We start from the raw sequence: 27,114 nt of genomic DNA on the forward strand, positions 1-27,114 counted from the left end.
ATTCTTGAAGAGATTCTAGGTTTATATAGCCCTAGGTAAGTGAAAATCACTCTGGAGGAAGATACTATCCTAAGCCTCAAATTCTCAGTACAGATGGAACTGTACTAAGGATGGAAAGCACAGAAGAGAAAGAGAGTAGATACCATGGGAAGGTTGAACCCACATCTAATTGGAGTCTCAAGGGAGTGGAAAAAGGGAAGGAGGAAGAAGGAATATTTGAAGACATAGTGGCTGAGAGTTTTTCAAAATTGATGAGAATTCTGTTTTGTCAAGTTTGACTATCTTGTAATCTGTATTTTCTCAAAAATTTTTTAAGGTTTTCCTCTATCTTTTATTGGGTTTTCTCAAACTATAGGTTCATATTATTCATCAAATCTGGAGTAGCCATAGCCATTAACCCCTGAAAATTGCCTCTGTGCCATTCTTTCCCTTCTCTTCCCAAGTCCGTTTAGATGTATGCCAGATGCTCCCGTTCTCAACTTCTGTGTTTCTAAATCTTTCTCTCTCAGCTCCACAATAAAGCTCTCCCCTGAATTCTGTTTTCTTCAAACCTATCCTTTAGATTTATGTTCTCTCTTTTCCAGCTATATTCAGTCTGCTGGTTAACCTATTATTTCATTGAGTATACTTTTTATTTCTAGAAGTTCTGTTTCAGGTCAGCTGGTCTTTTAATACTATTTAATGTGTTTTTTTTAATCTAGTGGTCTTAATTTCTTATCTCATGCTTTTAATAATTTTAAATATTCATATGCAGTGTCTGTAGTGCTTGTGTCTAATCCAGCAATATTGAATTGGCTTTACTTCACTCATGGTTAATTGATTCTTGATGTGTTTTGAAATTTTAGATTGTCGGGGCCCCTGAGTGACTCAGTCAGTTGAGCATCCGACTCTTGATCTGAGCTCAGGTCTTGATCTCTGGGTTGTGAGTTCAGGCCCTGGGCTGGGCTCCACGCTGGGCATGGAGCCTACTTTAAATGAATGAATGAATGAATGAGAATTTATAGTTTGTCAGCTTATGTTTGGCAGGGCTTTATCTGTGGGAAATCTTTGCTAGCAAAGTCAAGCATAGTATATATCTAAAAGAACAACAGAGGTTTCCCACAGACATTGCCCTGCCAAGCACAAGCTCACCCAGGCCCGTAGTTGTGAATTCATCTCCTCTTCCTAGTTTCCTTTTCTTTCTTTTAGTCACCAGATAGCCAAGAGAGAGAATTTGCCTGCCATCACCTTTTGCTTCTGTATTATCTCCATATGCTACTGAACAGATTTTATCCTCCTTGTCACTGTCTTTGAACTATTTTTTTGACCATTTTTGTTGAGGTATTATTTTTTTAAGACTTTTATTTATTTATTTGAGAGAGCGAGAGTGAGAGAGCACAAGCAGGGGGAGTGGCAGAGGGACAGGGAGAAACAGGCTTCTGCTGAGTAGGAAGCCCGAAGAATGGGGCTTGATCCCAGGACCCTGGGATCATGACCTGAACTGAAGGCAGAGGCTTAACCCACTGAGCCACCCAGGCGCCCTAGAGTTTGGCCTTTTCTAGAGCATGATATAAATGTAACCATACAGAATATAGTCTTAGGTCTAGTCTTTTTTCACTTAACATAATGCTTTTATGATTCATCCATATTCTTAAATGCATCAATAGTTTGTTTAAGTCTGTTGTTCCAATATATGGCTATACCATGATTTGTTTTTCCATTCACTGTTGAAGGACATTTGGGTTGTTTCCAGTTTGGGGCTGTTATGAATAAAGCTATTAGGGAATTCTCACATAAGTCTTTGTGAAGATGTATGTTTTCATTTACCAAATGATCATATGTTTATATCTTTAACTTAAGACACTTCCAAAATGTTTTTCAACCTGGCTCTACTGTTTTGCTTTACCACCAACAACAGCATTCTGTTTGCTCCATATCCTCACCAACTCTTGGTATTATCGGTCTTAGTTTTAGTCATTCTAATAGATATGTATTAGTATTTCTTGATTACAATTTGCATTTTACAAATGGCTAACAATTTTGAGCATTTTTTCATGTACTTCTTTGTCATCCGTGTATCTTCTTTGATAAATTATCTCTCCATTTCTGTTGTCCATTTTTAATTGAGTTGTCTCTATTACTGAGTCATTAAAGATCTTTTTGTTTTGGACATGTCTTTTGTTGGTTATTTTTTGTATTTATTTTCTCCCAACCTGTAGCTTAAAATCAATTTATACACTTTTTAGTAAATTTGCTTTTGTGTGCCTTTAGAAATATTTGCTTAATTTAAATATTGAGTCTCTCAAACCATGAGAATGGATTATCTTTTGTTTTTTAATTTCTTAGTGATATCTTGTAGTTTTCATTGTATACATCTTACACATTATCTGCCAGATGTATCCCTGTTCAATACTTTTGATGTTGTTCTAAATGGTATTATTTAAAATAGCAAATTCTGATACTGGTTTATATATAAAGACAGATAATTTCTGTTTATTACTGTTATATCCTGAAACCTAGTTAAATTCATTTTTAGTTGTATTTTGTATTTTTACTTCAGGAACGTTTTTAAAATATTCTTTAGCATTGCCTACATAGATGATTATATCATCTGTGACTAAAGACAACTTCTTCCTTGCTAGTCTTTTTACCTTTTATTTCTTTTTCTTGTCTGCATACACTAGAGGCTAGAACCTCTGGTATAATATCATGTAGAGTGTTGAAACCTATGCTGTTGCTTTTAGGGAAACTTCCCTTATGAGCTATTTTTTTTCCTACCCCTGCAACATTCATTATCTTAAATCATATTTGAAGTGTTCAGATGGGTTGGAAGAAACAGTGTTTAGCAGTTGACTACTATACTACTACTATATTATAAGCTAGGATTTGTATTTTAGACTAAAGAATGTTGTAGCAAAGAGTGAACTTGTCCTCTGTGACCAGTATTTATTGCTGTAATAAGTCTGAGTGGTGATCATTTGAAATGGACATGCTAGCATAGTGTTGCAGGATGAGTTGTAAGGTAGAAGTTAGCTTCAAATAAATAAAAGGAGAGCTTCATGAGAGAACAGGCAAGACTGCCATCACACACTCACTCTATCATCTTGTTCACACTTTAACAGGAAGTTACATTTTCTAGCCATGCTATTCATTAGTACTAGGCGACTTCAAGAAAAAGGGAGTTTTTGATTTGAAGTACCATCTTTTGACAGTATAGTTCAGTTTGTGAGTTTATATTGACTAGCTGATGTTTAGGGTCTTTTCTTATATAATGGAAAAAAATACCTTGAATCAAAACAATTAGATAAAAGGAAACTTTGCTGAGAGAAATTTCTAGCCCACTGAATGAAATTCTTTGGCGTTCAGAATGATCTGTTTTGTAAATTGCTACATATCTAGTGACTCGGGTACCCACTTCCTAATATTTTGTCAGCAAATAAATAAGAGAAAGTAAAGGTAGGATTGAAGAATAAATTTTGGGAAAGGGGGAAAACTTACATAGACTTTGTTCAAGGCTGAAACTTGCATATGGCATGTGTTACGTGAATTTTGCAAGCAGATAAGTCAAATGACACAGTTAGTTACGGTAATTTGAGGAGTTATACTAACTGCTGAAACAAATAGGTTATTTGAAATACAAAGGCTGTATTGAACAGGATATATTTCAGTTGTGGCTCCTTAAATGGTTTGGAGCTATTTTCCTTTATGCTATTCTTGGCAATACCGTAACTCTGAGACTCTTTTCCTTTCTTTTTTTCTTTCTTTCTTTTTTCTTTTCTAAAGATTTTATTTATTTATTGGAGAGAGTGAGTGAGAGAGAGAGAACACAAGAGGGGGGAGGTCAGAGGGAGAAGCAGCCTCCCAACTGAGCAGGGAGGCTGATGCAGGATTCTGTCTTGGGACTCCGGGATCATGAACGGAGCCGAAGGCAGTTGCCCAACCAACTGAGCCACCCAGGTGCCCCATCTAAGACTCTTTTTCTTTCTATTCTTTTTTTTTTTTAAATTAAGATTTTATGTATTTATGTATTTTGGCAGAGAGGGAGAGTCAGGGAAAGAGAGGGAACACAAGCAGGGGGCGGTGTGAGAGGGAGAAGCAGGCTTCCTGCTGAGCAGGGAGCCTGATGCAGGGTTCCATCCCAGGACCCTGGGATCATGACCTGAACTAAAGGCAGATGCTTAACAACTAAGCCACCCAGGGACCCCTAAGACTTTTTTTCTGATAATGTCCTTAGAAGATCATCTCTATTGCTTAAGTAATATTGGGAAACAATTCCAGTTACTTGAGAGCTGGTTATAAAGGGTTGAAGTGCTTTACTGGTGGAAGTGCTTTATTACTGACATGGTATTTTAATTTTATGTCCTTCAGATACTTGGATTTGAACTGCATTTTGGAATTCATCTACACTTAAAATGCCACCAGCAGTTGGAGGTCCAGTTGGATACACTCCCCCAGATGGAGGCTGGGGGTGGGCAGTAGTAGTTGGAGCTTTCATTTCCATCGGCTTCTCTTATGCATTTCCCAAATCCATTACTGTGTTCTTCAAAGAAATCGAAGGCATATTCAATGCCACCACCAGTGAAGTATCATGGATATCCTCAATCATGTTGGCTGTCATGTATGGTGGAGGTAAGTACCTGTGAGGGCCTGTGATTTGGTTCAACTCAGTATCATTTAAAAGCTCTCAGAAAAATAACATGCACAGCTGATTTTTCTTACTGCTCTCTTCTAGATTCTTAAGATGTAAACACAAATAAAGATTTTTCTTTTTCTTTTTTAAAGATTTTATTCAATTTTTTGTCAGAGAGAGAGAGCTCACAAGCAAGGGGAATGGCAGGCAGAGGGAGAAGACGACTCCCCACTGAGCAAGAAGTCCGATGCAGGACTTGATCCCAGGATCCTGGGATCCTGACCTGAGCTGAATGCAGACGCTTAACTGAGCCACCCGGGCATCCCACAGATAAAGATTTTTCTTAAATTGATGTTGGGAGAATTAAAGTAAATCAGGCTCACCTTAATAGCATAGTTCAGAGTCTCAGGTAAAATCTTTTCATGGTGTTGTTAGATTTAAAGAACTGAATAAAATCTTCCTATTCTTCCTTGTGATGTTATTCATCCTAAAAGCATTTCAGCTGAACCTTAAACTTAAGTTTCATCATTTTTTCCCCTTCTGTTTTCCTTGACATGTTATAAAGGAAATGTGAAGAGTAAGTTGCTTAACTAACATCATTTAAAATACTGTTTCCCCTTGGAACATCAAATTACAATGTAAAATGTAAAACTCAAAACCTTCCATAGTACTTAAAATATAGTTGCTTAGTGAGATTCTAAAGCCAAGTGTATTTATTTACTGAGATTGACGGTGTCTCATGTTGCTTAGTTAGCCAAACTTTCACCTCTGTTAATACTACTTTTTGGTGGCAGTTTAGTATCTCAGATATTTTCACATGTAGCTCCTTAATAGCCAATACAAAGATTCTGTATGTCGACTGTAAAACCTTAGAATTGGAATTCTTGGAATTCCAATAACCTGGTGGCAGAGTCAACCAATGTTTAGCGGTATGCACATATTTCATACTAGGCTAGATATTGTGAGTGATAGAGAACACTTGGTCCTGATCCCTGCCTTTGGGGAGTTTATAATCCTATTGAGACAATAACATAAACTCTTGAAACAAGAATAGTTGAAGTCATAATTTAACTAAATATATAATTTAATTGCATACGAAAAACAGGTAACCTGGTTGCCTTAGAGGTGAATTCGGTGACTGGGAACAGAAGTGGGAAGACTTAGGTTTTTTCACTGTATATCTTTTTATTTTATGCCTTTTGAATTTTGAAGGTATACCTATTCTGTCAAGTACTTTTAAGAGAATATAAGTGCTGGGGCGCCTGGGTGGGGCGCTCAGTGGGTTAAGCCGCTGCCTTCGGCTTGGGTCATGATCTCAGGGTCCTGGGATCGAGCCGCCTCGGCGCTCTGCACAGCGGGGAGCCTGCTTCCCGCCCTCTCTGCCTGCCTCTCTGCCTACTTGTGATCTCTGTCTGTCCAATAAATAAATATAAAAAAAATCATAAAAAAAAAGAATATAAGTGCTAAATTGTAGTACTTACTTTCTTTTTAAGTTAAAAGGGACTTTGGATATTATCTAGCTTCTGAGAGCCAGTAGTTCTGGAGGATTTGAACTCTCATCTGCCAGGATTTTCTAATCAGGTTTTAACTATGATGACTGGAAGAAACTGGTATAAATATTATCCAGACGTACTCCAGGTGCTCAGTGTATCTTTAAGCTGACTATAAACCAGAGGTTCACATGTACAATTTGGAGCTGCCAAAGAGCTTGAGAGCCACTTGCATTTTGCATCAGAAGTAAGTGATGTCAGTTGTACTAATGGCACATGACACTTTCTTCTGGGAAAACAGTTCTTTAATTGTCCTCACCCAGAGATAACTAGCACATTTCTCTGAATTTGTGTTATAATAGGCCTACAAACTGTACCCCTCTCTATTTTTAATGATAGCTAATTGGGGCCATCCTTCCTGAAATAACTCTGAAAGACAGATTGCGTATCAAGAGCCTTGTGGCAGAATTTTTACTAAATGGGTTATTTTGTTTTGATTGGCTCCTAGGTGGCATATCCCCTAAGAGTTATCAGTTTTTCAACTGCCACAAATTCTTTAACTTAATGTATTTGGCCCACACCCTCAATGCTGATGTTTTGAACTATGAGTGGTTTAGCATTTTTTAATTTTTTAGTACTTTGTTTCAGAGATATGTGCTGATACTTGTTAGAGTGTAAGTATTTTTAGGGAGGAGATTTTAGTTGCCTGCTCTTTTATTTATTTGAGTTTTTCCCTAATTTTTTTTTTTAAGGGAAGTGTAACTTTGCCTGTTTTCAGTTTCACACTAATGTCCTTAACATTTCCTTGTTTAATATTGCAGATGTTACAGTATTTTTTTTTTAAGATTTTATTTATTTATTTGACAGAGTTACACAGCTAGAGAGGGAACACAAGCAGGGAGAGTGGGAGAGGGAGAATAGGCCTCCTGCTGAGCAGGGAGCCCAATGTGGGGCTCTATCCTAGGACCCTGAGATCATGACCTGAGCGCAAGGCAGACCCTTAACCATCTGAGCCACCCAGGCACCCCTACAGATGTTACAGTATTAACTTCTTGTGTGTGGCAGGATTTTGATCTTTGTAATTCTGACTGTACCAAAATCTATTTTCATGACCAAATTATATGGAAATATTTCATGAATATTCTTTCAGTATTTAATTCTTTTCATCTTACGCAAGCTGTAAATTCAGACTATTTCCAAACCAGCCATGGTCTGATATTTTCATGAAGTGACTTAGAATTTCAATGAAAACTTCTTTATACATATCCTTGGTTGGGCCGGAAGTCTTTCCTGGCAGCCAGTTCTTGATCCAGCCCTTAAAGAGACTTAGTCCTCTGAAACACTAGGATATCAAAAAGTTTGATTCTGGGACGCCTGAGTGGCTCAGTTGGTTAAGCAGCTGCCTTCGGCTCAGGTCATGATCCCGGGGTCCTGGGATCCAGTCCCATATCGGGCTCCTTGCTCAGCAGGGAGCCTGCTTCTCCCTCTGCCTCTGCCTGCCTCTCTGTCTGCCTGTGCTCACTCTCTCTGACAAATAAATAAATAAAATCTAAAAAAAAAAAAAAAGTTTGATTCTGGGACACCTGTGTAGCTCAGTCTGTAAGGCACCTGCCTTCTTCAGTGGTCATGATCCTGGTGTCCTGGGGTCAAGCCCTGAGTCAGGCTCCCTGCTCAATGGGGAGCCTGCTTTTTCCTCTCCCTCTGCCACTCCCCCTGCTTGTGCTCTCACTCGTGCTCTCTCTCTCTCTCTCTGACAAGTAAATAAATAAAATCTTTAAAAAGAAAAAAATGGAGCACCTGGATGGCTGAGTTGATTTAAGCAGCTGCCTTCGGCTCAGGTGATGATTCCAGGGTTCTGGGATCCAGCCCTGCATCAGGCTCCCTGCTCAGCAGAGAGCCTGCTTCTCCCCCTCCTTCTTGTATGCTTACATACACCTTAATTTGAATCTGGGTTCCCTAGGGTCAGAGCTGACCTTTTAATTGCATCATACTGCAACTTGGAGTATAATACTAGAATATAAGTAACTGCAGAATTTCCCATAGTGTTTATGGAAATAGAATATGTCAACATATAACCAGTAATATATTCTGAATACTGGTTATACAGTCTACATTCTATATTTGTTTTAAAAAATGGACTTACTGTCTTCTAAGGAACTAATTATAGAATAAACAGAATAAAGTCCAAATTTATTGTGTTAATAGAAGAAAAATATAATTTTTATGTCTTTTGCTTTATAGCTTAGTTCCAAATATATGGAGTATACATAATAGGGAGGAAATGGGCTGGATTTGAAACTTGGTCCTCAAACATCAGTTCATTTCCTTGTGTGCCCTTCCCCACTGATGCATTGCACTGATCCTCTCTGTTTGCAGTCATCTACCTTAAACAAGCAGATGAGGTATGGTGTCATGTAAAGAAAGTTGCCATTCCCACAAGTCCATATCCATGCAGTACAGACGTAGGTATATTCTTCTATAAAGAAATAAAATGCAATAAATGTCATTCAGGGTAATCAGAAAATATTGTTAGTCTACTTAAGAGTTGTGTTACAGCTCTTATTTTTTTTTTAAGATTTATTTGAGAGAGCGAGCAAGTGCACGCGGTGGCGGGGGAGGGGCAGAGAGCGAATCTGCCAGCTGACTCCCTGAGGAGTGTGGAGTCCCATGCAGGGCTCAATTTCACCATCCCAGATCATGACCCCAGCCAAAACCAAGAGCTGGAGGCTCAACGACTGAGCCACCCCCAGGCACCCCATGTTATAATAAACACTTAAAAATTTGGAAAGGGAAATAGGGGAATTATAGATTATATCTGTTTGTAGCAAGTAACGAGAGCCCATTTGATACTCATATTTGAAAACTGATATATTAAATGCATCAAGTCGTTTTCTTCCTGATCCTTATGATACTTCACATTTTATTTGGGTCCCTCTCTCACACTGAAGGAAAACTGGTATTTTGGTATGGATCTATTTGATTATCAGAGGAAATTTAATTTGATTATTTTAGATAATACTCTATTTCCCATCTTCTTGAGTTGTTAGATCCAAGATATTTTGACCATTATTTGACTTAATCTCCTGCAAGCTTTTTTTTTTTTTACAGTATTGCTACCATGAAACAGTAATTTAGGCATGGAACCAAGTTAACTCTAAAAGAAATATTTAGTTTGGTACCTGAGACATCTAGGTATAACTGGGAACAGTTTTTGTTTTCAATTTAGATTTCCTAATTACAAAGCTACTTAAACTTGAAAAAAATACATATTTTTCAGGGAATTTTTTTTCTTTTTTAAAATATGACACGGGGCACCTGGGTGGCTCAGTGGGTTAAGACCTCTGCCTTCGGCTCAGGTCGTGATCCCAGGGTTCTGGAATCGAGCCCCATGTCAGGCTCTCTGCTCAGCGGGGAGCCTGCTTCTCCCTCTCTTTCTCTGCCTGCCTCTCTACCTACTTGTGATCTCTGCCTCTCAAAATAATTAAATAAAAATCTTTAATAAAAATAAAATAAAGTAAAAATAAAAATATGACACAAACTACATTTATGGTAATGTGTAAATAATGCTCTGATAATCATCATATCAGAGTGCCTGTCCAGAAATTAAAACAGAGCAAACCTAACTAAATATGTTTGTCATATCTTAGATCAACAAGCCTATGAACATCTATTAACAAGTGTTTTCAGCCAGTTATGCCTTATAACAGGAAGATTAAGGAGAGAACCAGAGTCTGATATTTTAGTAAAATTCCATCCAATATTCATAAAGAAGATACACAATGATGGTTTTTAGCATCTTTATTTTCTAATACACATTCGGTATTCTTACTGTTGTCTTTGTTTTTATCTGTTTATTTTAAAGGACTTGTAATTTAGCATCAGTGCCTTGTGTAGATATGAGGGAGTTGGTTCCTTTCCTCTCTGCTACTAAATTTCTGGTTCTCTCCTAGGTCCGATCAGCAGTATTCTGGTGAATAAATATGGCAGTCGTCCAATCATGATTGTTGGTGGCTGCTTGTCAGGCTGTGGCTTGATTGCGGCTTCATTCTGTAATACTGTTAAGGAACTTTACTTGAGTGTTGGAGTCATTGGAGGTGAGTTACTGTTGATTCATTTTCAAGCATTAATTTATTGCTGGCTATTTGGTATTCATTTAATGTTCATCTTTCAGATCTTTTAGGTGAAATTTCTACCTTAAAGAAATTACTTGATTATCATTATGAAGAGCTGTAAATACATTAAAGGGTACAAGAAAAACAAACTTCTAAAGAAATTCTTGTTCTATACTGGGTGTTCATTGTTGAATGAATGATTAGGGGCGCCTGGGTGGCTCAGTCATTAAGCATCTGCCTTTGGCTCAGGTCATGATCCCAGGGTCCTGGGATCAAGCCCTGCATCCATCTGGCTCCCTGTTCAGCCAGAAGTCTGTTTCTCCTTCTCCCACACCCCCTGCTTGTGTTCCCTTTCTTGCTATGTGTCTCTCAATTAATTTTTTTTCTGTTGAATTTTGTTGGAAAGAAAATTTTTTAGTCTTATTCCACCTTTTCCCCTTTTCATCTACAATTTCATGTATTCAAAACTCACAATATTTTATGATTTTTGTCTTGTATATCATTATTACAAAGTTGTTCTCCATGCCAAGTTTATGAATGTATTTGCCTACTTCTTAAAAATTGTGTTTAATTCCAGTGTAGCTAGCATACTGTTTCAGGTGTACAATCTGGTGATCCAACAATTCCATATATTACTCAGTGCTCATCCAGATAAGTGTACTCTTCATCTCCTTCACCTATTTTACCCATCCCCCTAACCCTTCTCCCCTTGTTCTCTATAGTTAGAGGAGTCTGGGGTTTTGGCTTGGTTTGGTTTGGTTTGGTATGTCTCCCCCCTGCCCTTTGGTTCATTTGTTTCATTTCTTAAATTCCACATATGAGTGAAATCATACACTCTTTGTATTCTTTTGCTGGATTATTTAACATAACATTATACTCTCTAGATCCATCCATGTTGTTGAAAATGGCAGGATTTCATTCTTTTTATGGCTGAATAATATTCCATTGTATAGGGGTGCCTGGGTGGCTCAGTGCATTGAGTGGTTGAGCATCTGACTCTTGGTTTCAGCTCAGGTCATGATCTCAGAGTCCTGGGATTGAGCCCTGTCTCGGGCTTTGTTTTCAGTGGGGAATCTTTCTGAGATCCTCTTCCTCTCCCTCTGCCCCTCCCCACTCTCACGTGCATGCATGCACACACTCTCTCAAATAAATAAATCCTTAACAAAAATAATATTTTTGTGTGTGTGTGTGTGTGTGTGTGTGTATGACATCTTCTTTATCCATTCACCAATCAGTGGACACTTGTGTTGCTTCCATAATTGGCTATTGTAAATAACGCTACAGTAAACATCAAGGTGCATATATCCCTTCAAATTGGTGTTTTTATCTTCTTTGGGTAAATATATAGTAGTGGGATTACTGGATTATATGGTAATTTTACTTTTAATTTTTTGAGGAATGTCCCTACTCTTCCCACAGAGGCTCTACCAGCTTGCATTCCCAACAATAGTGCACAAGGGTTCCTTTTTCTCCACATCATCCCCAACATTTGTCGTTTCTTGAGCTTTTGATTTTGGCCATTCTGACACATACGAGGTGTTATCTCATTGTAGTTTTAATAGGCATTTCCCTGGTGATGAGGGATGTTGAGCGCCTTTTCATGTGTCTGTTGGCGGCCATCTATATGTCTTCTTTGGGGAAATGTCTAATGTCTTCTGCCCATTATTTAACTGAATTATTTGGGGGGGGGTGTGTGTGTGTGCGTGCGCGTTACATAAGTTATTTATATATTTTGGCTACTAGCCCTTTATCAGATATGTCATTTGCAAATATCTGTTCCCATTCAGTAGGTTGTCTTTTTTGTTGTTGATTGTTTCCTTTGTGGTGCTGGAAATTTTGTTTTGATGCAGTCCCAGTAGTTTATTTTTACTTTTGTTTCCCCTGGCTCAGGAGACATATGAGAAAGATATTATGCTGATGTCAGAGAAGTCACTGCCTCCGCTCTATTCTAGGATTTTTATGGTTTCAGGTCTCACATTTAGGTCCTTACTCCATTTTAAGTTTATGATTGTAGATGGTGTAAGAAAGTGGTCCAGTGTCATTCTTTTGCATACAGCTGTCCAGTTTTCCCACCACCGTTTGTTAAAGATACTCTCTTCTTCCCATTGCATATTCTTGCCTCCTTTGTCAAAGATTAATTTAATTGACCATATAATCGTGGATTTATTTCTGGTCTCTCTATTCTGTTCCATTGATCTATGCGTCTATTTTTGTGCTTGTACCATACTGTTTTGATTACTACAGTTTTGTAATATACTTGAAATCTGGACTTGTGATACCTCCAGCTTTGTTCTTTTTCAAGATTGCTTTGGCTATTTGGGGGTCTTTTGTAATTCCATACAAATTTTAGGGTTATTTATTCTAGTTCTGTGAAAAATGCTATTGGCAGTTTGATAAGGATTGCATTTAATCTTTCCCCCCTCCTTTTTTTACATATAAAATTTCTGATTGGAAGAAAACATTTTACATAAAATGAGAAGAAATATGAAACTCTTTGTTCCCACATGGTTAGTCAGTTTGTTCGTTTGCTCTTTTATTTCCTCAAATATTTATTGAGTAACAACCATGTGTGTGTCAAGCAATATTTTAGATTTTGTTGGGAATAGAGCAACAACTAGGGCTAAATCATACTCTTCAATGAAGGGACAGACAGTACTACTCAAATGTAGGAAGAATATCAGGTAGTGATAATGCTATACAAAGCTTCAAAACAAAATGTTCTGACAGGGAAGGACTGGTAGACTGGTAGTCTACAAAGGTAGATCGCTCTGAAGAGATGACCTTAACCAAGAGATCTGAGTAGCAACAGGTAACAAGCTTTGTGAAAATTTGGGGCAACCTAAGCCCCAGGTCAATAGTATGCTTATTGGGGCACAGGTGAGAATGGTCTGGTATGAGATGAGGAAGGGAGGTAAAGGCCAAGGTAAAGGTTATAGATGGGAAGCCATTAGCAAGCCTGAACTAAGAGAGTGGTCTGCCCTGGTGTATTGGTTTAAGCCTCTGTGAATACCTTAAACATAAATGGTAGGGAGCTGGAGCAAGTCGGGGCCAGGGAGAGCATCTAGAAGTTATTTGAATATTTACTTTTACTAGCACTGTTTATTGAATAATTCTATAGTAATTTAAAATTTCGTTTTTACATTAAATCACATATATATGTTAAATCATTTTACATTTTACAATATATATATTAAATCATTTACATTTATGGGGCGCCTGGGTGGCCCAGTGGGTTAAAGCCTCTGCCTTCTGCTCAGGTCATGATCCCAGGGTCCTGGGATCGAGCCCCACATCGGGCTCTATGCTCAGCGGGGTGCCTGCTCCACCTCCCCCTCTGCCTGCCTCTCTGCCTACTTGTGATCTTTGTCAAATAAATAAATAAAATCTTTTTTTAAAAATCATTTACATTTATATATGGATATCTATCTATCTATCTATATATATGAAATCAGGTATGTTCCTGGACTTCCTGACCACTCTCACTGATAAGTTTTTACCTGAGTCAGAGCCACACTGTTGTAATAATTGTAGCTTTTAGAAGAACACTTAAATATCTGTTAAAGTTTGTCCCACTCCTCCTGTACCACCAAAAATTTCCTGGTTGACTCCCATGCATTCTTCTAAGTATGTTTTAGAGTCATTTTACCTATTCCAAATGAAATGCGCTAACGTTTCATTTGGAATAACATTAAATTAATGCATTCATTTGGGAAGTACTGACACCTTGATAATGTTGTGTTTTATTATCCGAAAACTGTGTGTATGTGTGTGTGTTGTTTTTAAATTCAGGACTCTTTAGGAAAGTTACACAATTGTAGTGAGCATATTTTTGCAGTGAATATACATTACATGTTTGTTTTTTTTTTTACTTTTTGATACTACTGTAAAAGGAATAATTTTGTATTGCATTTTCTGTTGTAAAACTTTTGTCTCTAGTTGTAACTATCTACTTAATGATCTTCTATTGTTACAGTGACTCCTCAGATGATTCTGTAAGACTAGACAAATAGTTATTCACCTTCAAGTAATATAAGCAACAATAATAAAAATAACATTTATTGAGTGCTTTCTATATGCCAGGCACTCTTCTAAATGCTTTACTCACAGTAGTGCTGTATGCCTCTTTTACATATCAGGAAACACTCACGTGTCTGATCTTACCAGCCAGTAAATAGTGATGCTGAGGTTTGAATCCACTTAGATCTCACACTTTAAACCATTATGCAGTATGTCCTGAACTGGTGAGGATTTTTGTCTCTTTTGTATTATACTTCTTGTCTTAATTTCTTCGTCTGGCTAAGTAATTCCTAATATGTTTCTGACATTTATATGGTTCTTTTTCCCCCTCCTTCCAGGTCTTGGGCTTGCCTTCAACTTGAATCCCGCTCTGACCATGATTGGCAAGTATTTCTACAAGAGGCGACCGTTGGCAAATGGACTGGCCATGGCCGGCAGCCCTGTGTTCCTCTCCACCCTGGCCCCCCTCAATCAGGCTTTCTTTGGTATCTTTGGCTGGAGAGGGAGCTTCCTAATTCTCGGGGGCCTCCTCCTAAACTGCTGTGTGGCTGGAGCCCTGATGCGACCAATAGGGCCCCCAGCGACAAGTACGGGGAAAGACAGGTCCAAAGAATCCCATCAGGAACCTGGGAAATCTGAAGAGAAAAAGGGGTCAAGTGATGCAAATACAGATCTTATTGGAGGAAACCACAAAGAAGAGAAACGGTCAGTTTTCCAAACAGTTAATAAATTCCTGGATTTATCTCTGTTCACACACAGAGGCTTTTTGCTATACCTATCCGGAAATGTGCTCATGTTTTTTGGACTATTTACCCCTTTGGTCTTTCTTAGTAATTATGGCAAGAGTAAACATTACTCTAGTGAGAAGTCTGCCTTCCTTCTTTCCATTCTGGCTTTTGTTGACATGGTAGCTAGACCTTCTATGGGACTTGTAGCCAACACCAAGTGGATAAGACCTCGAGTTCAGTATTTTTTTGCGGCTTCTATTGTTGCAAACGGAGTGTGTCATCTGCTAGCACCTTTATCCTCCAGCTACATTGGGTTCTGTGTCTATGCTGGATTCTTTGGATTTGCATTTGGGTGGCTCAGCTCCGTGTTATTTGAAACCCTGATGGACCTCGTTGGACCCCAGAGGTTCTCCAGCGCCGTGGGATTGGTGACCATTGTGGAATGCTGTCCTGTCCTCCTGGGGCCACCACTTTTAGGTATAGTATGCCCTACTCCCTCTTTGGCTCTGTTAACATGAAGCAGGCATAGAAGATAGAAGGGTGCTAGAAAGCCAAGGTTAGTAAGCTGCCTGGTGGCAGGAAGTATTTCCGATTCCTCTAGCCTCAGTGCTGGCACAGTGCTTGGCACAGCAGAACTGCTCCTGTTCTTACAGAAATGAATTACACTCAACCATTCACCTGAAAGGGGAGTCAAATATTTTTACAAATGGCATTCTTTTTTGAAGTATGTTTTCTCTTCAAAAAACTTATGTGCTTGTTGTAGAAAACATGTAAAATACAACTCCATCTCTGATAATAGCTACCATGTAAGCTCATGGTTTACCAAGGACTGTTCTAACCATTTTCTATATTCTCTTATATCTCACAAGCCTATGAAATAGAACTGTCGTAGTTCCCACTTTATAAGAAATAGAAACTTTGAAAGGTTAAATAATTTGCCTTATATCACATGGCTAGTAAGTGAAGATATGATTTGGGAACTGTTTCCTAAGGTTATTAAATACTTCATCTTTTAAATTAGTAGCTCATTAGATAATATTAGTGAAAATACAATTTGGCCCTCCTTTTAGATGTATCCTTCTTGAAAGTATTTGGCTAGTGAGTGAGGATACATAAAAGAAAGAAGTCCTACAGCTATCTTTTCATATTGTTCTTTTCCACCCCATATCCAGTGATTGCCAAGACTTGTCAATTTTCACCTCCTAAGTCTCCTTCTATTCAGCCCACTTTTCCATCATACCACCTTATTCACAGCTCCTGTCTCCCTTCTGGGCTGCTGCTTCCCCTGGCCTACTGGCTGGTGTACCCATATCCACTCTATCCCACCTTCAATCTGTTTTCTACCCTGCAGGCAGAATTTATCTGTGCAAATAAATACAAACCTGATAGCCCAGCTGATTAGATCTTTCCAGTTGCTTCCCATTGTTCTCAGGGTGGAGATCTGATTCCCTCCCGTGGCCTACAAGGCGTCCCCCAGCCTGGCCACCAATCTCTCCAGCCTCATTTCCTGTCACTCACCTTTTGTTCTCTCTGTTGCAGCAACCCCGCCCTTCCTCCTTCCCCTCTCCTGTCGCAGCCTCCTCCCACCTGCCTTTGCACTTGCTGTTCCCTGGCCCCAGCCTTCTCCCCTCTCCTCCTCCTGGATAACTCCCATCCCCCTCTAGGTCTCCGCTTCATTTACACTTTAAGAGAAGCCTTCCTGACCCAGCTTGCTGCTGCCAACCCCCTATTTTCTGCTTGCAAACCCCCCTTGTCATGGTTTGTGTAATTATTTGATTAACATTTCTCTTGTCCACTGAACTGTGGAGGTTTTCTCCTCTGCTCTCCCTTATCCTGAGGGCCAGCAGCCCAGTGCCTGGGACAAGTATAGGCACAGTAAGTATTGCTGGATGGCCAGTGCCCTGAGTTAGAAAAACACATGAAATGGTGTTTGAATTGGTTCTGTTCGGTCCTTCTCTGAGGGATAGAGTAGGGTTTTCCAGAGTTTATTCCTTAACATACCAATTGGATGAGATGCTAATAAATTCTATTATCATAAGGATTTCATGGCCAAAAGAAAATGTTGGGAACACTAAGTTTGATAGATGTCTCTAGTAGAGGACCTTGCAGAATCTTTAATATGCTAATGCACATGGTGACCCTTCACTGGAGAAGCATATGCTGAGCCATTTCCTAGGTCTGACTCTGGAAACACTTGGGAGGTTACAGGTCAGGCTTCAGAGTCAGACCTCCTGGGGTTCAAGCCAGGCCACTTCACTTACTAGCTCTGTGACCTTGGACAAGTTACCCAAGGTTTCTAACTTCAGTCAGCAGATTATATAGCAAGTGTGATGACAGACGCTGCCTGTTGTGAGGGTTAAGCACTTACGATGTTCGAAAGGTGTTGCTTTTAGTTAATTCTGTAGCACAGGACAAGTGTCCCTAGGGCTGCTCTTCGGGAATGCTGATGTCAGCAAAAGAACATTGGGCGGGATGCTGCAGTTGGGTCTGGAGCCTGGGGCAAGACTCCTACATCTCTTCTGAGCCACACATTTTTCCATTGTGAAGGGGGAGACTTGATTCTACGTATCTCTAGGCCTTCCCCATTCCAGTTGGCCAAGATTTCATTACTTTCAAGTTGCTAAAAGTAACGGGATAAGCAAGGCCATCTAAAATCAAGTGTGATGTCATAAAAGATGAGATCATTGTTAGCAGTCCCTTTTTAGAAGCATTTGTCATTTGTGGGCTCTTTGAGGATTGGCTGACATCTCTCTGAGTGGATCCTTCAGCTCTCTTTGGGGGAAGATGTACGTGTTTACGTCTGTCCACATAACTTTGTTTTGGGTATCTTCAGGTAGTCTGAATGACATCTATGGAGACTACAAATACACCTACTGGTCATGTGGTGTGATCCTTATTGTAGCAGGCATCTATCTCTTCATTGGCATGGGCATCAATTACCGACTTGTGGCGAAAGAGCAGAAAGCAGAGGAGCAGCAGAAAAAGGAAAGCAAAGAGGAGGAGACAAGTGTCGATGCTGCTGAGAAGCCAAAAGAATATGAAGCAGAATCTGCAGAGCAGAAGGACACAGAAGGAAGTCCCAAAGAGGAGGAGAGTCCAGTCTAAACCTGTGCGGCCCTAGGGTCAATGAAGTAGCTATGACCCAAGATACCTGAAAATATCTACTGGCCTGTATTCCAGCAGTGGTGCTCAATGACGATAGTGGGCATATGTGTGCGAATCATACCAGGTGTTCATGGATGGAATTTTTGTTTCACTCCTTACCAGTAGCCTGAATTAAAAATGCCATACCTTTGGGGAGGGAGTGGTTGGCAAAGAATGAGAGAAGGCAGTAGTGTGGTGGTTTTTTGTTTGTTTGTTTGTTTAAATCCTAGCTTTTAACAGTGTCCAGAAGATTATAATATGTGCCTTAAGTTTTAGTCTTTAGAACTCTTTAGGGAGCCTTAACTTTTTAAACCATTCTGCTGAATTCATCTATTTTAAGTGTTACATTATAAGGAAAAATAACAACTAACTTGTTCGAGACAAATCTAGAAGTTAAAATTAATCTTGCTTCATTGTTATTTGTAATATACTGTCAGACATCATCACTGGAAGATTTATGAATAGAAATATTGGTTGGAAGTTGGGATATTATAAAATCCTGTCTAAAATATTTTCCCCGTATCAGTAGTTGCCTGGCATAGTGCCTGCTAGCTATATATTTAGGAAATTTAAGGCATAAAACTTTGGAAACATCTTGGCTGTTCTAGATACATTGTACTCAACAGCATCCCTCTGGAATCTTTTCTTAGGATGCTAATATTATTAGTGCTTGAGAATTTATTTCATTAAATTACTATTTTCCCTTTTCAAAGACACATTTTGAGTGGTTATAGACCATTGCCCCCTTTGAAATTACTTAGTACTTTTCACTCTAAAAGTTAATTTTAAAATATGCAAAACTATGTATTTGTGCCTCCTTAGTAAACACAACACATCTAATTAAATGTAGACAGATATTTCAAACAGCAGCTAAATTCAGCTTCAGTTTTACCAAAACCTTAGTTAAACTGTGAGACTTGGAATTTTTTGTTGGTGGTGGTGTTCCTGGAATTTCCCCCCACATTGATTCGTAGTGGTTCCATTTATATCTGCGTCTAGCTTAGAGCTGTGTGTGAGATACTCAGTCTTTGTGTGTTTAGGTTTGTTTTTTTTTTTTTTTAATGTTTGCTAATTAAAGCCAGAGTGATTTGGCCCCAGGCAAACCAGTAAGAGTAAGATTGGGAGAGAAGTTGCTCTGTTTCTTTTACTGAGAAGGCCTGAAAAAAAATTATGTTGCTTATAATTATTAGACACAGTCTTACTACTCCACAGAAACGTAAAGATATTGTGACCCTTTTTACTTACTTGAAAAGTAGAGAAATGAGTTTAGCATAAGGATTGGGAGAATGGACCAGAATGAAATCTGTAAATATTTTTTAACCTAATATATTCTAAAATGCACAAGAAGATAATGATAGACACTCAATAAATCATATCTAGTGCATTTTAAAGTATCATTGTAATTGACACAGTGAAAGTATAGGTACAAAACCTTTTGTGTAAGAGGCTGGCTTTTCCAAATAAACTTTTTTTTTCTTTTTTTTTAAGAAATCTTTCTCCCTCTAAATGTTTATTTTCTTGAGAAAGTATTACTGTGTCTTCATTTTCATTATCAAGATCCAATTTGGCCCTTACTAATATTAAATCATTCAGCTTATGTGCTGTGGGAGCTGTGTATATGATTTATTTTTGTTTTTCTTCTTTCCTCCTTTTCTTTAAGGCAGGGAAGAGGGGAATTTCGAAATCACCTCTCTGAAAGCATCCAAAGCAGTTAACCTTAAGGACGCAATGAAAATTCCCTTTCTATGCCTGAGTGTCATGGCAGATGGAGAAGGAATTTTAGGGGAGAAGCCTGCTGTGATTGTTGGCAGGCTTGGCTCCAGTTGGGACTCTGCTGTTTTCCACAGACCTGAATCCATAACCTCTATGTGCCTCTTTCCCCTTCCATAAAAATTAGGATCACTGTCCATGAGAAGGAAGTAGGAAGGGGTGGGGTGGAAGAGGAGGAGTACAGAATTATTTTTTCCTCTAAGGAAGAAAACTGTCCTTTCTTTCTAGGTTCTTTGGATGGCCTAATAATTGACATAAGACAGATAAGATAGAAAATTTTAATTTCATACATACAGGAACTTCACATAGACAGGAGAGGGTCAAAAACAATCAGACAGGGGCGCCTGGGTGGCCCAGTGGGTTAAGCCTCTGCCTTCGGCTCAGGTCATGATCTCAGGGTCCTGGGATCAAGTCCCACATTGGGCTCTCTGCTTGGCGAGGAGCTTGCTTCCTGCTCTCTCTCTCTCTGCCTGCCTCTCTGCCTACTTGTGATCTCTGTCAAATAAATAAAATCTTTAAAAAAAAACAAAACAATCCGACAGCTGAGACTTACAAGCCGTCCAAAGCCAAGGAGGGGTGGATAGTGGTCTGTAGCTTCAAAAGGAATGAAGACAATTTACACGAAGATGGGAAGAGCAAATGTTTGGTAGACCATGCCAACATAGAGAAGTCTTGCATTTAAAAAAAAAAAAAATGGTAATACCTCTCTTCCTGGTACAGGCTCCCTATCTAAATTTTTTTAGGCAGTTACAGGGGAGGTAAAAAGCTCTTCTTGAGTCTGCTAGGCATTGACTGCCTTCAGCTCAAATACTCCACATTCCAATGTGGCACATTTGGGGCAACCTTGTCCTGAACCCCATCATTACCTAAGACCCTGCTTAGTCTTTGTTCAGTAGTTGAATCTTGTTAGTAAAGGGTTAAAAACTGGCTCAAAGCTGGAATTAAACCTTCTATTGCCCAGTCCAACCCAGACTTTTTTCCCCTGAAGAGGCAGAAATTAAGGTATTTATTCAAGATTAGTTGTGGTTAACAGCCCACACTAAAACCCAGTACAGGCCTACTCTGTGCCATCTATTCCTTGTTATCAGTCAGCGGGTCCTGTCTGTGTTGTAGGTTGTGTTCAATGCTGAGAAGCAGCTGGGTTTTCTGAGCCAAGCTATTGTGCTTTACTCCACGTGAGGACAGTTTTCTTCCAATTCGTACAGTTTCTATGGCTGCTTTGGAAACATAAATGTATGCAAAGACCACCTGCCCATCTTCGTTTTCTCTCTGTCCCACACCTTCTGTAAGTCTCAGAGAGAACATGTACAGCTCTTCGGTAGTCGTAGGCCCTAAAAACGCTTGGCACTGTTTAAGAGCTTACTCTGTAATAAGCTGCTAAGCCAAAGCTAGAGTATTACTTAAACTGATAGGTTAGCAATTACAGATGATCTTGGTGACAAGACTGTATTGGGCTGCACACTCCCGTCTGTTGAGAATTTAAATTATCTTAACTAGTTAGGATAAATGAATAATTTCTACAAAATACTCAGGAAAGCATGATGGTAAAAACAAATTATGAAAACTTCAGAGGTGTTTTATCCCTGATAATCACACTGAAGACTAATCATCTGAATTCTTGAGTTGTCTGAATTTAGTTAGTTTGTATCATAGATACATATGTCAGTATTAATCCTGTATTTTAAAAAAGAAAAAAAATGTGTTAAGAACCATTTAATATTTTTGTACGAGCCAGTGTTTGTATTGAATATCAGAATGAAATGGGTATCAGTTTTTATGAAAAACCTAAATGTCTGGGTTTTACCTAGCAAATGGTTCACAGTATAACAAACCTAGTAATCAGATATGTCTCCCCCCACCCCCCGCGTTTTGCTCGGAAAGATGAGGGAAGGTGAACAGTAAATTTCCACTTTTGCAACATGGCCTGTCTTAATAATCAGGTCAGGCATTTGCCTCGAAGACATGAAGAAAGAGGTTAATGACAGACTTGTGTCAATAAGAAAATTCTTTCGGTTCTTGACAGGAAGCGACAGCCCGAGCTTGCTTGGCTTGCCCAGATGTGAGCAATTAAGCCGAGTTACTTCAAAGTTTAGAAGCATTTAGAGGGTTTCAAGTACATCACTTCTGAAATGTTTTCTAGCTCTAGTTAGATTCAGTCTCCCCTTTTCCCCCCAGTTCAGTCTGGGCCATAGTGACAAAATCATTCAAATGACAGTGATTGGGAAAAGTACCATGTGTATGTGTAGATTATCTTTTCCTTGAGCGGAACAGCATCGTTAGCATTTTGCTAACTTTTACCTTGAACTGCCCAGAGGAGACTGGGATAGCTAGTAGTGGAATTGCCTAACAGTATAAGCTACCTGGGTTCAAACTGAGGCTGGGTGACCTCAACCTAGTTACCTAGCCTCCATAAGCATCAGGTTTTTTTCTTCTGTAAGTTGTTAATAATAATTAGTACCAACCCCCTCCCACGGTTATCAGAAAGGTTAGTTGATATGTAACAGCTTATGTTAAATAAGGGCTTCATGAGCATAAATACCTGACTATAAAAAAAAATCAAAGAAAATTAATACTTGGGGAAAAAATTGCTCTTCTAATTCCCAAGATGGATCATTACTTAGGACAGTTTGGAAGTGACTTTTAAAGATAAATTTAGCTCGGGCGCCTGGGTGGCTCAGTCAGTTAAGCAGCTGCCTTCAGCTCGGGTCATGATCCCAACGTCCTGGGATCAAGCCCCACATTGGGCTCCCTGCTCGGCAGAGAGCCTGCTTCTTCCTCTCCCTCTGCCTGCTGCTCTGCCTACTTGTGCTCTCTCTGTCAAATAAAATCTTTTTTTAAGAAAATGATAATATTAGGTAAATTTGGGGCGCCTGGCTGATTCAGTCAATAGAGCATGCAACTCTCCATCTCAGGGTTGTGAGTTCAAGCCCCACGCTGGGTGTAGAGCATACTTTAAAAATAAAGACTATTAGCTAAATTATCAAATTGTTCTTTTGATCAGATCCTCCTTTTATTCTTTTTTTCCCCCCCTCCTTTTATTCTTACAAATGTAATCGTCTTTCTTTGGTAAATGAATGGATGAAATAACCAGTTTATGAGACTGATGCATACATGCCCAGCTCTTTGAGCAAGAGGGATGTGAGTCCTAAAACCCTTGCTCCTGATGCTCTAACATCGTTTCCAAGGAAGAGAGGCCCACCTAGCAGCAGATAAACATTTCCTCTCAATGTCTGTGATGATTCTCAAAGAATAAGTAACTAGTAACCAGTCATGGTTAAAGTTGTCTGTCCCAGCAATGTTCTTAAATGCAAATTGAAGACTTGATGAGGTTTTAATTTTTCCATACTATATTGATAACCTGATTTAAATTATAAATTATCACTTGTTAGCCAATTAAATAGGTATTTAACATATTGGCAACAATTTCATGATATGTGTCAAGTGCCATGAGTTCACATCTAAGAATTTCAGATTTGGAATTTATATAAGAAAAAGGTCTTTGAAATTTGTCAGTTTCTTTGAAAAATCCTGAAGGTGTATATCAGTAACTATTTAAATGGATGGTTATGATGTCCTTGTGGTGTAAACATGGCACGATGTTAAACAAAAAGGCAAAACACAAGGTATGCCTGGGTGGCTCAGCTGGTTAAGTGTCTGTCTTTGGCTCAGGTCAGGAGGTCCTGGGATGGAGCCCCGCATTGGGCTTCCTGCTCGGCGGGGAGCTTGCCTGCTCCCTCTGCCTGCTGCTCCCTCTGCTTGTGCTCTCGCTGTCTCTCTCTGACAAATAAATAAAATTTTTACTAAAAAAAAAAAAAAAGATCATGATACATGTCACACACACACACACAATGCATATATACACATGCATGGCAGGAGAAAGAATATACACAAGTAGGCTAATCATTTTGTGACTGGTGAAATTAGAGGTGACTTTCTGTATTTTTTTCATACTCTAATGTGTTGGTAACTTTTACACTGAAAAAAAATTTAATGTAGCACATAATACTGGTTTACAGAGAGGGGAAAGAATAGTATAGTTGATATAGAAGGGTTCTGACAAGAAAACGGATTCCTAAGAACATGAAGCTGATGATTATTACAAGCAGGTTACTTTTTTCCTGCTGCTTCCAGAGCTGCATCTGGTGAAAGGGTGGTATATGAGACCCAGGACTCAAGAGCCCAGTGGTCTCAAGTCATGGTCTTGCTGGTGTTGGACCAGGGCCGTGGAGCATGAGTCCATGGGCCACACCCGCACCAGGCTGCAATGCCGTCTTCCCTGAGACCATGCTCTTGGGGACAGCATTCCTGTGGTTCCCCCTCTGATCATCATCTTGCTGCAAGTCAATGTTTAACTCAGAAAGCCAGAGCATTCAGCACTTACCCACATCAGAGTGTTGCAGTCTCAAAACATTATCTTACTGGAATCAGCGTCAGAAAAAAAGTGCACGGATGTCACAAAAAGGAGAATTTGCTTGTCCACATAGCTGTCATTTATTTACCAGCAAGTATTTATTGGACTGTTACTATGTCCCAAGCATTGTTCTAGGCTTTGAAAATCCAGCCATGAGCCAGGCACAGTAAGTCTTCCATACATCTTACATTGTAGGAGCAGAAGACAGACAGTGAACACTATGTTATAAGGAAAACAGTATTTGGCGGGTTGGTTTTGTTTTGTTTTGTTTTTTCTAGCATCTTCTATGTACTCATTTGCTGAATAGAGATAACAGTGAACAAAATTTTGTTCCTGGCACCCACAGCTTCTAGTCTAATAGTAAGTGTTGTGGTGGGGCAGCACTTGGAGAATTCTTTAACCCAATCTCAAGAGGGCCCTAAAAAGGACAAAAAGTATATTCTTGAGCAAGTTAATTTCTCTGAACCTCTGGTAAAATAAACAATGAAATTGTGAGGATTAAGTGTGAAAATACCCAGTATTCTGTTGAGTGTATACTAGCATTACATTGAGGTCATAGTGTTAAAAATTAAATAGCAGAGCGCCTGGGTGGCTCAGTCAGTTGAGTATCTGACTCGATTTTGGCTCAGGTCGTGATCCCAGGGTCATGAGATGGAGCCCCACGATGGGCTCTGCACTCAGCCAGCAGTCCAGTAAGGAGTCTCCCTCTCTCTCTGCCCCTCCCCCGTGGTCTCTCTCTCCCTCTCTCAAATAAATCTTAAAATATATAAATTAAATAGCAAGTGCCAAGTCATCAGAATAACAAGGAATAACATTTGTATAGCTAATCGGTTTTCAAAGGCCTTTTGAGTATATTCTGTCGTCAGAGTCACACAAAATCCTGGCGGGTGTCATGAAAAATACTGACCCTTTAGTTGGGTCTTCATCCGAGGAGGGCATCTCCCCTGCTGCAGAACAGTGCAAGCAGGACTGCAGACAGCTCAGTGACTAGAGCTGAAGGCACCAGATGGAAGTCTGAAGACCTACAAGAACGGGAAAGACTGAATCCTGGGTAATCTTGGAACAAGGACCAGACCAATGACTTGGGCCCTGCACCAAAATGAGTAAAGTGGTCCTGCCCCCAATGAATTCACAATCTTTTTCCTTGGCATCAGAATTCATAATGTGATTTCTTCACTTGTGGATTTCCTTTCCTAATATGCTTTACTAATTCCAGAATTAAAAGTTTGCATTTCCTGAGCTTACTCTGGCCCGGTCCCAAGAGGAAGTGGCCCGCAGCCATTAAGAAGCTGGGAGGGGAACTGGGCTGGGATTAGAAATCACCTGGTGTGCTGACAATCTGTACATCGATAATTATCAAGAGAAGGTTTCTAATGATTCTTGTCATTGTGATTTGTCTCTTCCTTTCTCATTCCCCCCCCCCCCCCGCCCCGCCTTGAGACCAAAAGAGAGGGGCCTGGGTGCTTTTCCTCAGGCCCTATTTATTTATAGACACTTCTCAAATGGAGAGGTTTACTTTTGATTAACAACGCTTCGCCTTTTAAATTCCAAGTACTATCTTCAATGCTAAGAGTGAGCAGGAACGGGCCTGCAGTAGGGGGTCAATGAGCCAGGCACTTGGGAGGGCGCCTAAAATTCCACCCCTGCCCCAGCCTCTCCCTCTGTCTCCCCATTCCTTCCCCCACATGCCTCATCAGCTCCTTTCACCCCCTCCTTTTGTTCCCCGCTTGGCTTTTTAACAGCCTCCCCATCTAGGTTCCAGCCACCTCCAATCCAACCTCAACACTGCTGTCAAAATGATTTCTCTAAAAAGACCAAGTGTCTCAGCAGCTTTTATAACTTCAAATAAAAGCAATAAAGATAAAAATAATAAAACTCATCTAATCATGTCACTCCTCTGCTGAAAATTCTATAGTTTGAGGATAAAGTCCAATCTCTGCTCTACCCCCAGGAGCCCTTCTCAGTCAGCAATCAGCACCTGCGTACTGCTCCAGTCTTATCTCCCGCCAGTCCTCCGCCAACCGCACCCTGCTCTCCCGCCCAACAGAATATCTGAGTACAGCAGGCCCTGATTTCTGACCGCCCTGCCTTCCTACGCACTTGGTTGTGCCTGGTAACCCCTCCGCACTAACTCCTCGTCATCTTTTGAAACTCGGTTCGTCTCCTCTTACAGGAGGGCCTTACTGATTCTTCCCCAGTTTTTTGGTTGGTTTGTGTTTTCTTTTAAGATTTTATTTATTTTAGAGAGCGCACAGGAGCAGGGAGGAGAGGGAGAAGCAGGCTCCCTGCCAAGCCAGGAGCCCGAGGCGGGCTCGATCCCAGAACCCTGGGATCATGACCTGAACCAAAGGCAGACACCCAACAGACAGCCAACCAGGCACATCCCCCCATTCATTTTTAATTGTCTTTAGGTATACAGCACAGAGTATGAATCTGTGTCAAATCCCAGGTGTTGGGTACAAGTTCCAAACAGGCCGCTCACTGACTCTGAGTCCTTAAGTTATTTAACTTCTAGGCCACAGTTTGTACATGCATAAAATGGGACTAAATAGAACTTACCTTATAGGGTTGCCAAGATGGTTAAATATGGCAATGTCTATAAGACCCTTAGCATAATGCCTGAATAAATGCGCAGCAGGAATTATCACTACCTCTATCCTAGATCTTCCCACTGCCGAAGAATATTTCTCAAAATGGTAAAATCACAGGGCACCTGAGTGGCTCAGTTTTAAGTATCTGACTCTTGATTTTGGCTCAGGTCATGATCTCAGGGTTGTGATATTGAGCCAGGTCAGGTTCTGCACTCAACAGGGAATCTACTTGAGGTTCTCTC

General features: G+C 39.8%; 1 protein-coding gene across 1 annotated transcript in view; it reads left to right on the top strand.

Moving 5' to 3' along the window:
- The window catches only part of SLC16A1 (solute carrier family 16 member 1), a 51,342-nt gene extending 30,792 nt beyond the window's left edge, over nucleotides 1–20,550 (top strand). Inside the window, exons 2-5 of the mRNA XM_080802748.1 lie at nucleotides 4,348–4,608; nucleotides 10,050–10,193; nucleotides 14,567–15,433; nucleotides 17,790–20,550. Coding sequence (XP_080658874.1) covers nucleotides 4,392–4,608; nucleotides 10,050–10,193; nucleotides 14,567–15,433; nucleotides 17,790–18,061 — 1,500 coding nt within the window. The 5' untranslated portion in view covers nucleotides 4,348–4,391 and the 3' untranslated portion in view covers nucleotides 18,062–20,550. The remainder of the gene's footprint in view (nucleotides 1–4,347; nucleotides 4,609–10,049; nucleotides 10,194–14,566; nucleotides 15,434–17,789) is intronic.
- Nucleotides 20,551–27,114: the final 6,564 nt, after the last annotated feature.

The sequence above is a fragment of the Martes martes genome (assembly GCF_963455335.1).
Source record: "Martes martes genome assembly, chromosome: 4".
Classification (NCBI taxonomy): Eukaryota; Metazoa; Chordata; class Mammalia; order Carnivora; family Mustelidae; genus Martes; species Martes martes.